Here is a 13014-nt window from a genome sequence, read left to right on the forward strand (position 1 = left end):
AAACTAACTTCTCCCATACACTATGCCATTTCTACTAAAGTTTACCAAAGGGTTTTTTTCTTACTTGGTCCAAACTTGCAATTTCTATTTTATAGTCTACTCATTTTGGCCTTTATCAATGTTCAGAGAGCCAAACCGGAAATCAACCCAAAAAAGGGAGAGGTCCACAAGTCAAAGATTCAACTCGAATCAAACTATGGTGATGTAATTTATATATATTATATTATAATATAATGTAATATAACTTATATAATACTATATATAATATATATCATATTATATAATATGCACAATTATATGATATAATTATGTGCATAATAATATTAATTATATGCATATATTCAAAATATATTATTATATTCTTCCATAACATATATCTTTATTTTAGTTTCACATTTTTATATTGAAAATTAAGATCTAAGGCCAAAATGGCATTTTTTTGGAAAATATATTGGGTTGACACCTTAAGAAGACATAGATCTTGAAAAGTTACCCAAAACCAAAAAATGATCACCTCAATCAAACATCCGAACACAAAGTTATGGCCTTTAGAAGTTTGCATTATGTACTAGAAAAAAATTTCAAAAAAAACAGCCAATTTTCTAAAACCTGGACCGGGTCATCATATCATTCAGATCGATAGGGGTATGACCAAACCAGCCAAGGGACTGGTCACAATTCAACCTGTTCAACCAACCGATCTTGTCCGGTTTTCTAAATACTGATCATGATCATATCTCTTTACCAAAACATTAAACGTAGGGTTGATTTTATAAACCCCTAGCATCAATATATTTCCGTTTGTTTTTTTAGAAGGAACATTTCAAGCCAAAAAACAATGTAACTAGAACAAAATAGAACCTAAGAAGCCTATATAAAAGATGCGAATTACCTTTGAGTTACATTTTAATTGGCAAGCTCATTCAATTGATTGTAAATATATCGGAGTTATGATTTCTGCAATGATTCAAGTAACATGATGTGTTTGTATATGGAAGAACCATGTCCATGTTTCAGACCATACCCTACAGATGAATCAAATGTAATACCGTTTCATGCCAAAATGCCGAAGGGGCTCGTGGTTATAGAATCAAGTGTAAGCAGAGGACATTTGGCTACTATGAGCAGAAGCATTTTTATAGGCCTAAAATCAACCTCGATCACACAAGGAACACAATGACAGAAATGAAGACTTCCAAAAGCCCGTGCTTCAGAGCAAGTCCTTTGATACAAATAAATTAAAAACTTGTACAAACTCCCTTTTATAGAGCTTGTATTACTATGTCTTGCATCATATCATTTATCCCATTCTAAATCCAAGTTTCGCAGCACCCCCTCTGGTTTATGCTCTACAGTGCTTGTAGGCAGCTGACGCATATACTGATCCCAGCCCATGAGATAGGGCAGCATGAACTGCACCAACAAAGTTTTAATTGTTAGAAACTAAAAATGTTTTACCCTTTCTGTTTGTAATCGAAGGAAAAAAAAAACTGTTTATTTCTCAATGCTATCGATCCGAAAATCACGTTTTGATAATTTAGAAGACATCTTCAGTGTTTCCAAAGCCAAGCGGGAAAAGGAGCCACTTTTCCTTCTGGGCAGTGGGTCAATGGTTTAATTGTCCACATCAAATAGGACAACCCATGATATCATAACTAAATAATAAAATATAAAAATAGATAAAAATAAAATACAGAAGTTTTGTAGAAAAAAAATTGGAATCTCTAATAATATATATTTATCATATTAAACAAAAAATGTGATAAGAAATATTTCTTCCAATGATGGAAATGGTTAAAAGAAAAAAACAGAGAACCACTATACCTGATACCAGCTGACCGGATCAAATGGTTCACCATTCCACCAGCTGGGTCACCAGGACATGGACCAAGGGTACTTACAGGCAAGCAGTTAAGTGGTGAAACAGACCCAGAATTCTGGACGAGCAATGGGTCGAATGGTCCAACTGGCTGGTTCAACCACAGCCGTCACTCACAGGTTGAAAAAATTGGACATTTCTGGACATAGATTCTATCCATTAAAGAGAACAGTTTGGACGCTCAGGGTATAATCTCAACTATAGCAGTTGTGATTTTATCAACCAAAAGTTCTTGGTTTCCAAAACTACAAGATAGTCCTTAAGCTATACAGTATACACTGGTCTAATGGGTCATGGGAATTGTATTCAAGGTCAGCTTTTATCACTACTTAGGTATTAAATTGAGATGCTTATTTTTCTATGGAACCAAGTGCCCGCTTGGGAGGGCTCTCATGGCAGCTTTTGGCCTTTCATGGTTGGCCCCACCCAAACAACATACAAGCATTTATTAAAGCTTCTTTTAGTGGCTTCTCCAAAGCATCTCAATCAAGGCTTCAACACCCCCCCCCCAAACATGAAATCCTAACACTACTACTGAAATGGGGGACCCTTTCCTATGATCAATGGAGTTGCATGATCAAAAAAATATCATACACTGAAAGATGTGCGCATCACTGCAAATTCAGCATTTGTAACAGGGACAGAAAAACGCTCATTGGTTTTCAGGATGGAATTTACAACACCTGCACAGATATAAAGACAATAAAAGATGTTAATTGTTTCTGCAAGAATGGGGAATAGAGGCAATAATATGATGAGATTATTATATTCTCTTACAAATGCATAGAAAAACCAACACATTGAAGACAAGAATTATAGAACAAAGCATAACTGTATCACCAAGCTCCATAAACTAAACCAAAGACATTGGCACAATTCAATGACAATCTAAATCCAGCATGTTTTTCCCTTTTTCTAAGTAACATTGAGCAAAATATTAATTAAAGCAGATCCCAAGCATAAAGGCTCAACATCTAGGCCAAGAAAAAAAAAGTTTCTAAATATCATCCAATGCAGTGTTTTAAAAACCAACCCAAAGGCAGACCCATTTCTCCCCCTGGGTAGCAGTTCAGTTCAACCATCCAGGTCAAATGGATCAACCTGTAACGTCATGTATAAGGTTTAATAAAGCGGTGTCAATGGAACCATTGGCCATCCAAATATAGGAAAAACCGCCATATGAAACCTACTAAACCAGGAGGCTCTAGGAGACTGCTTTAGCCCATACATGGACTTTTTCAGCCTACACACCTTGTCTTCACTGCCTTTGGCATGGAAACCTGGTAGTTGAACCATATACACTTCCTCTTCCAGATCACCATTTAAGAATGCATTTTTATATCAAGTTGATGCAACTCCCAATCCAAATAACAAAAGAACTCGAATAGACTTGGGTGTACCCTTTTTCCACCAACCTTGCCTTGTACCTTTCTACTGTCCCATCCGCCTTGTGCTTCACTAAAAACACCCATTTACACCCTACTAGGTCTTTCCCTTTTGGAAGGTCCACCAACTCCCAAGTATCGTTCTTATGGAGGTCATTAATCTCCTCCTTCATAGCATTTGTCCATTCAAGATATGTCAAAGCTTTTGCAACATTTTTGGGTGTGGGGATACAATCAATAACAAACAAAAAAGAAATAAGTTGGAGAAACATGGTCATAAGATAATGAGCAATGGAATATTTTGTAGTACCTAACACCCCTTTTTTAAGCAATGGGAATGTCAAGATCATTCGCAGGATCACCAACAGAAGTAGGAACAAAGGAATCAACAAGAACAAGGACACCTAGTTGAGATGGGCTTACCTCCTGGAAGTCTGATAGTGTTGATTGCACAGTACTTGGGAACCCCACATCTTTAGAACAATATTGATCTCTATGACACTTATGTAAGAAGACATGGAAAGGAGCAAGACCTAGGATGGAAGGACAAAGAACCTAACAAACCTACTTCTCCTCCACACAACTCTCCCCATAAGGAGAAGCAAGTTAAAGGGCTCAAACTCAAAGATAGAGATATCCATAGAAACAATATACCTACCAGTAACTGAATCAAACCAATGGTAACCCTTTTGAGAGGATGGATACCAAAGTCTTGCACAAAGGACTTACAACCAAGGACTCTTATAAGAATGGAGAATAAAGGGGGTTAAGGGTATAAAAGCTAATGAAGAGCCTTAAGTTCAGTACTCTAGAGGGCATACAATTGACCACATAAGCAGCAGCAAGTACAACATCCATCCAAAAAAATTTAGGTACATTCATGTGTAACATCATTCCACGTGCTACTTCGTGCAAGGCTTTGGTACATTATCTGACTATTTTTCCTCTCTTCACCATTTTGTTGTGGTGTTGTGGCACATAAACTACGATGAAAGATCCACGAACAGCAAAAAATCAATAAGATCACCATGGAAGTATTCCTTTGCATTATCTGTCTAGAATATCTAAACCTCAACATGGAATTGAGTAAACACCATCAACTAGAAATCCTTTACAATTTTTGGAACTTCATCTCCAATGTGCACAAGGACTTTCCAAGTATAATGGGAATAATCATCAATCGAGATGATAAAGTATTTGTAACCACATCCAGATGTTATAGTAGTAGGGCCTTAAACATCCAAATACACAATATGAAAAGGGAACTTGATCTTTTTTTCCTTGAAAAAAATGATGTTCTACACTACTTGCTTAACACGTTTGACATTGAAAATTGAACTATTATGATTTGGCCTGCCCTTGAGTTCTCTTAGTCTGATAACAGCCAAGAAGAGAGAAGAAGAAAGAAGAAAGAGAGAGAGAAAAGAGGAGAAAAGGAGAGAAGAAAAGTTTGGTTCAAATGAGAGAAAAAATTCTCTCCCATTCGGCCAAACATGTTTTATATTACTAACATAATGGAAAAGACACATGTGCCCTTACTTAAGTGAGAGACACTAGTTCTAATATAATATTACAGATCAGCAACCTCAACATAAGTATAAAGACAGAAATACCCCTACATACTCGACACTAACACTCCCCCTCAAGCTGGTGAGTATATATCATATAATCCCAGCATGTTACATATGTAGTCCACTCTTCCCCCACTCAACCCTTTAGTAAATAAGTCTGCCCACTGGTTCCCTATGTTAACATATGCAACGTCTATCACTCCATTCAGCACCTTCTCTCTCACAAAGTGACAGTCAACCTCTATGTGCTTGGTTCTTTCATGAAATACCGGATTAGAAGAAATATGAACTGCAGCCTGATTGTCATAGTAGAGCTTCATTGGAGTGTTAACATCGTATCCTATCTCCTGTAGAAGGTTCCTCAACCACACTAATTCACAAGTAATATGTATCATAGCTCTATATTCTGCCTCTGCACTACTTCTCGCCATGACTGTTTGCTTCTTACTTTTCCATGTCACCAGATTACCCCCAAGAAAAGTGTAATAACCTGTGGTAGACCTCCTATCAAACATAGAACCGGCCCAGTTAGCATCAGTATATCCTTCTATTTCAAGTTTTCCACCACTTTTGTATATCAAACCACGACCAAGAGCCCCTTTTAAATACCTCACAATTCTTAGAACCGCATCCCAATGAGGAACCAAAGGTTTCTGCATGAACCGACTTACCACACTAACCGCAAATGAAATATCTAGCCAGTAATGGTTAGGTAGTTCAGTTTACCTACAAATTGTCGGTATCTGCCAAGGTCTTCAAACACTTCACCCATATCACTGCTCAGCTTAGTATTTGTTTCCATAGGTGTTTCAGCTGGTTTAGCACCTAACAAACCCGTTTCCTCCAGCAAATCAAGCACATATTTCCTCTAACACAAATTAATACCATGCTTAAACCTTGCTACTTCTATCCCCAAGAAATATTTCAATTTACCAAGGTCCTTTGTTTGAAAATGTTCCTGTAGAAAAGTCTTCAACCTGTCAATGTCCATTTTATCATTCCCAGTAATAACAATATCATCTACATACACCAACAATAGGATTTTTCCTGCCTGAGAGTCATGACTGAAGACTGAATGATCAACTTGGCACTATTTCATACCAAACTTCTTTACCACCTCACTGAACCTACCAAACCATGCTCGAGGAGACTGTTTAAGCCCATAAATAGCCTTCTTTAATCTGCATACCTTACCATCCTCCCCCTAAGCAACAAACCTCGGTGGTTGCTCCATATAGACCTCCTCGAGCAAATCACCATGCAAGAAAGCATTCTTGATATCAAGCTGATAGAGGGGCCAATCATGCATAGCAGCAAGAGAGATCACAACACGAACCGAACCTATCTTAGCAACTGGAGAGAAGGTCTCTGTGTAGTCAATACCATAGGCTTGGGAGTACCCTTTTGCAACCAATCTAACTTTCAGGCGGTCTACACTACAAGTGCTGAGAGTTCTTCTTCCATTGCACAGCACCACCCTAGACAGGCAAGGGCTTCCTGGACATCCTTAGGGACAACAACTGAGGATAACAAAGAGATAAACTAGCAATGGGAAGCGGAAAGGTGAGTGAGTGAAAGATAATTAGAAATAGGATGAAGGGTACAAGTGCGTTTACCTTTCCGCAAAGCAATGGGAAGATCAAGATCAGATACTAGGTTTGGGGCTGGTGTGGAGACAACTACCGGATCTGTCGACGTTGATGGAGCTGGAGGAGTAGCAGTCGGTACATGTGGGCGATGTGTATACACTTGACAGATAGGTGGCAATTCAACAAGTGGTGGCACTGGAGGCAAGGACTTGGTCACAACTGGAACAAGGTTAACAGAATCCGCAACTAGAAGTGGAAGAGGAGGTGATGAGGAGGAAGAAGCATCACCAGACCCCAAGAAAAACGTAGACTCAAAGAAGGTAACATCAGCACACACAAAGGAACGTCGAGAACTAAGATGATAACACTTATACCCTTTCTGGGTCCGGGAATAGCCAAGGAAGATGCACTTAATGGATTGTGCATCTAACTTGTCCATCCCGGGGCCCGGATTATGGACGAAGCAGACATACCTAAAAACCCGAGGAGAAAGAGAAAACGGAGACAAGGTGGGAAACAAGGTAGTGAATGGGGAATGACCATCAAGGATAGATGTGGGCATCCAATTAATCAATAACCAAGAAGTTAGCACCGCATCACTTCAAAAAGGTTTGGGAACATTCATGTGATGCATGAGGGACCGAGCTGTTTCCAAAAGATGACGATTCTTTCTCTCAACCACCCCATTTTGTTGTGGGGTGTAGGTACATGAGGTCTGATGTATAATACCATGTTGGTCCAAGTATTCGTGAAATGACAAAGAGAAATATTCACGGCCATTATCGGAACGAAAAATTTTAATGTGAACACCAAATTGGCTGTGAATCTCAGCATAAAATTTTTGCAAGATGGTAAACAATTCACTCCTTTCTTTCATTAAATAGAGCCACGTCATCCTTGAATAATCATCAACAAAAATGACAAAATATCTATATCCATTGTATGACATCACTTTATAAGGACCCCAAACATCTGAATGAACCAAAGAAAAAGGACTCGACACACAGTTATCAACCCTAGGATTAAAGAGAACACGATGATGTTTCCCCAACTAACACGACTCACAATCTAAAACAGAAAGTTGACTCAACGAAGGAACCAAAGACTTCAAAACTTTCAGCGAAGGATGACCAAATCGACAGTGCCACTAGAGAGGAGAGAGATGACTGGAGAGTTGTTCTTCCACCGCTAGCTTCATGCCCTCCACCAATCTTCATCCCCGTCTTGAGATCCTGAAAAACACACGAAGAAGGGTAAAAAGTAATAGAGCAATTGAGTGACTTGGTCAACTTACTAACAGACACAAGGTTAAACGGAAATTTAGGGACATACAAAACTGAGGATAAAGATAAGGGGGCCATGTTAACATTGCCAACACCACAAATGGAGGATGTGGCACCATTAGCAAGGGTAACAGATTGTGATGTTGAGCAATGAGAGAGGGAAGAAAACACACCTGGAGTTCCAATCATGTGATCGGAGGCTCCAAAGTCAATAATCCAGGGATTGGGTGTGGATGTCAAACAAGCCATACCTGAGTGTGCGAAAGTAGTCGTGTTTTGCTAAGATGTGGATTGAACAAACCTCTCATACTCATCACGGAGAACACTCACCATCTCCTTCCTGGGAACATCTATGGATGTAGGAGGCATCTGATCAGCTGAACGACTTTCCTGTCTGAAACTGGTGTCACTAGTCATGGCATGATTGGCCCAAGTTGAGGGTGGACCATGCAAATCATAGCAATAATTAATGGTATGTCCATCCATACCACAATGAGTACATCTCCTCGGACCAGAGCCACGAGCTCCCCGTGAATCTCTACCTCTAGTATGACCACCACCACAGTTATATGTAGGTTCACCACCACCACTGCGGCGATATACCGAACCACTGCTACCACTACGGCCAGACTGAGTTCCCCGAGCTCCACCTCTAACACCACGGCCCCTTGATACTGCAAAGGCTTATCTATCAAAAACATTAGAGTTCTCAGTAGATCCAATGGAAGTCCTCTGAAGTCGAGCAAACACCTCTTCTAAGAAAGGGAGAGTTGACCCTCCTAGTATTTGAGCCCACACTGGTTCATACTCAGATTTCAGCCCCACCAAAAACCGAGTCACATCAAGTTGTTCTCTCTGTTGTTGCTGAATTTTGACATCAGAAATGAGGGGGTGATAAACATTCAACTCATTACGAACGTTTCTCATACTAGCATAGTACTCGTCAAGACTCTGATTGCCCTGTTGCAGATTAAAGTATTCCTGATATAGCTGATATACTCTGGTTGTATTGTCTTGACCAGAATACAACTTCTTAGCATGGTCCCACACATCTTTGGCAGTGTCAAGAAACATGAAATTTACACTAATCTTGTGTTCCATACTGTTCCATGACCACATGATAATTTGTGCATCCTCTTGTTCCCAGTCATCATACTCATGAGAATCAGTGGAGGGTTTCTCCTCCCTTATGTGTTTCACCTTCTTCTTTGCCTTCAGAAAAACTTCTACAGATTTAGCCCAAGGTACATAATTCTCCTCATTCAATTTAATGGAGGTCATTTGAACATTTAGGTAGTCAGTAGGTATCATCACATTAGATTTGCTATCACTGCTATCTCCCATTGCTGAATTCTCTCATTACTGAATTCGGCACACTGCACACTACTTGATCACACTGGTTTCAGCACTTGTTATTGCTAAAGATTGCACTCTTTACACCACAAACCCTACCCCACGACTACCTGAAATCTCACCACACTATATGAGGACCACTCCCCCTTCGAATCACACTAAAAAACAGCATAAACCCTAGCACACTACAGTCTGAAATCCCACCATACAATCTGAAACATACTTCCTATTTGATTCATAACAAAAATATGCATAGAAATCTCTTACCTCATCACCCGAAAAACAAACCACACAAAAACAAATTAGCCCTCTTTTCTTCATCGATTAGGGGAGGGCTTCTTAGGAACCACAGCAACCGACCATGAACAGCACAACTGGAGGCATAGAGACCTCCAAGGAAAGAGGGCGACCACTCCTTTTCAGCCCTTTCCCTTATCTCCAATCGATGGCAGAGAAATCAAGAGAAAACCCTAGACTGAGTGCGCAGAAAACAGAAATCTGGGCAGATCCGAGTTGCTTAGTTGTGCTCTGATAGCATATTATGATTCGGCCTGCCCTTGAGTTCTGTTAGTCTGATAACAGCCAAGAAGAGAGAAGAAAAAAGAAAAAAAAAGAGAGAGAAAAAAGAGAAGAAAAGGAGAGAATAAAAGTCTGGTTCGAATGAGAGAAAAAATTACCTCCCATTCAGCCAAACATGTTTTATATTACTAACATAATGGAAAAGACACATGTGCCCTTACTTAAGTGAGGGACACTAGTTCTAATATAATATTACAGATCAGCAACCTCAACATAAGTATAAAGACAGAAATACCCCTACATACTCGACACTAACATGAACATTGGAATTGACTTAAATAAAAAAGGAAACAAATACTTCAATAATTCAAATGACACATAACCCAAACAATTATGCCATAAATACACCTGACTCTTATATGACTGACTCAACTGACTACTTAACTCTAACATTGATGCCAAGAAACCAGCCTTATTCTTGAGAATGTAGAGGCAAGCTATCTACTATGTTTCCTCTAGCAATCGTCCTGCCGGAAGTTAAGTCCTAAAAAACACAAGTGAGGAAAGGTTACAGTACAATTCAAGCAATGAATGATACTATAGAGACAAAGAGGGCAATTTTGTCCTATTACTTTTTTTGTGTATCTTGGGAGTATGTTTATATTATATTCCATGTACACTATATTATTTTCTTGTACCTTTTTTGTACATTTTTTTGTATCTTGAGGACAGATTTGTCCTTTTATGTATTTTATATAAATATTAGTTTCTGGGTGTGGGCAAGGTGTCTTAGACACACCCATACAACCCTCTTCTTTTTTTGATAAGTTGGATTTTATTAATTCGGAAAAATATAATCATTACAAGCATCCCTTAGAGAGGCACGAGATGCTACCTCTCTATAAACAAAACAGAGAAATTACAAGTGAGCTCAAAACAATGATTTTCTATTCACCCCTTGCTTGGCTAGAGTATCAACCAATCTGTTTGCCGATGTCCTAACCCATTGTATCCTTAAATTCATATTCTTGGTGATCCAAAAACCTTTTTAATTCATCCTTGTAGCACCATATCACAAATTCTGGATCCTTTAACCAACCCACCACCAATTTTGAGTCCCCTTCAATCACCAAATTGGTTATGTTCAATTCATTTGCAATTTGTGCTCCTTGTAAAGCTGCAAGCAATTCTGCCTTGAGAGAATCCCCATACCCCAATGGACCAGAAAACAAGGCTATTAATTTGCCTTCCATGTCCCTCACAACCCCCCCCCCAATCCAGTAGATCCTGGATTCCCCCTGCTACTCCCATCAAAATTCAGTCTTACATATTCCTGAGGTGGGAAAAGCCATGCAACATTTGTTCTTTCTTTTCTAGAAGAGCTTCTTGCAACACCTTCCCAATTCCTCCATAAGTCGTCAGGAGAAATTTGAGAAAACAAGTCCAAAGCTTTGATCCAATGGATCACTCTAACCATCACACAATCCCTTATTTCTTCCTTGCTTCTTTCCTTATCAAAGAAGACTGTCGCATTCCTCTCTTCCCAAATGGTCCAAACCAAGGCTGCTCTAACACACCTCCACATTATTCTTCCCCTCTTTTTTGGCCGTGTAAGAATAGAAGGATCAAACATCAAGTTAACCTCCGTTGGTAAGGACCACCTGCACCCAAACAGAGAAAAAAGCCAATTCCATATATCTGCAGCAAAAGAGCAAGAAATCAGTAAGTGATCACAACTATCATTACCAAATCTGCACAAAACACACCAGTTTGGAGAGAAACATAAATTGGGTCTCCTCTTCTGTAGCATTTCCAAAATATTAATTTTCCCATGAATTACTTCCCAACAAAAAGCTCTTATTTTAGGGGGAATGGGTTTGCACGAGACTTGAAAAAGGAAGCACAAGAAAACAGACCCTTAGGGTGAGGGGGGTCCAAACAGGCTTGTCTGACTTGCTAGGATCAAAACACACACATTGAAGTATTTGAAGCAAATCCAGACAAGCCCCCATTTCATCATTCCTTAATCCTCTACGAAAACCAAAATCCCAGTTATGATCCATTGGGTAAATAGGGGCAACAATGAATTTAGAGATACATTCTCTTTTGTACAAAGAAACTAAGTATAGGGACGGGAAGAGATCCTTTAGAGGATAAGACCCAATCTAGATATCCTCCCAAAATTTAATAGTATCCCCTGAACAAGCATCATACCTGACAAATTGGAGAAGAGTGGGAAAAATGCCATGAATTGCCTTCCACGAAGATGCTAATGTAGCCCGGTTCAAAACACATGCATCCCAGCCATTCCCCAACCCAAGGTTCAAAATATCAGTTCGTATAGACCGATACGTATTGTTCTAACAAGAACCCAATATGCAAAACGTGTATAAATTTTTTGTTCCGTTTCTTTTAGTACGTATCGGTCGATACGGGCCTGTATCGGAGCTGTATCGGCCGATACGGGTCCAAAACAGTCCGATATAGTTTGATACATATTATTAATTTCGTTAATCCATATTTAATACCGAATCTCTCATTAATGTGGTTTATTTAAGTCTAATTTCTCTTTCATTAATTAATCAATTACTCCAAACCCGAGGCAAATTTAAATTTAAATTTTAGCGCCTAATTCAAATTCCCATTAATTTCCTTTAATTAATGATCCCCTCCCATTAATTTCGTTTTGTAAGTGTAAAAACATCAAATTTTAGCTATAGCAAGATTCGAACCTTGGTCACTTCATTTTAACAAACACAAGTTCGCCAATGAGCCACCCATATTTGTTTGCTATGATTATATGTATTTTTTATTTTAAGTAAATTTTCACTTTTCTTAATGAGTGACAAGTGTTTATTAATAAATGCTAGAATTAATTATTAAAATTTATTATACTAATAAATATTAAGATTAATTATATTGGTTTTTGAAAATTGGCATTCACATTTTAATTTTTTTGTTTATTTTACATTTTAGTTATTCCATCATTCTTCAACGGTTACTAATTGTGTCCCGATATGTCACACTTTATATAAACCATTAAATTATGGCTTTTTACATTTAAATGACTTATTTACAATCATATAAAATTTGTAAATATAGTTAGTAATATATTTTTTAGGATTTATTTGAATTTTCTACCATATTTATGCATATCTTGATTTTTAGTCTATATCCATACGTGTCCAAAGCGTATCCCGATACGTCTCTTAAAATTGCCTTTCTGATACACCTTGCATTTCCGATACTTTGAACCTTGCCCCAACCTGCTATAAATACTGGCTACCACCTTATGCTAGAGTTTGTCATGTTCCCGTTGCCATCTTCATAACCATTTCCCTAGCAATGCCAAATTCTTTTTATCCACATTCTCAAGTCCCAATCCTCTTGCCTCTAGATTTCTACTCACAATTTCCCAATTAACCAAGTGGTCTT

At 38.5% G+C, this 13014-nt stretch overlaps 1 protein-coding gene across 1 annotated transcript in view; it reads right to left on the bottom strand.

The window, feature by feature from the left end:
* Window positions 1–1058: 1058 nt before the first annotated feature.
* ATWHY2 (WHIRLY 2) overlaps window positions 1059–13014 on the bottom strand; it is a 44523-nt gene continuing 32567 nt past the window's right edge. The window contains exons 7-8 of the mRNA XM_010274241.3: window positions 2474–2562; window positions 1059–1413 (exon numbers count right to left, since the gene is read on the bottom strand). Coding sequence (XP_010272543.1) covers window positions 1297–1413; window positions 2474–2562 — 206 coding nt within the window. The 3' untranslated portion in view covers window positions 1059–1296. The remainder of the gene's footprint in view (window positions 1414–2473; window positions 2563–13014) is intronic.

Source organism: Nelumbo nucifera, chromosome 1 (genome assembly GCF_055504915.1).
Source record: "Nelumbo nucifera cultivar China Antique chromosome 1, China Antique-T2T, whole genome shotgun sequence".
In the NCBI taxonomy this organism is placed as follows: domain Eukaryota; kingdom Viridiplantae; phylum Streptophyta; class Magnoliopsida; order Proteales; family Nelumbonaceae; genus Nelumbo; species Nelumbo nucifera.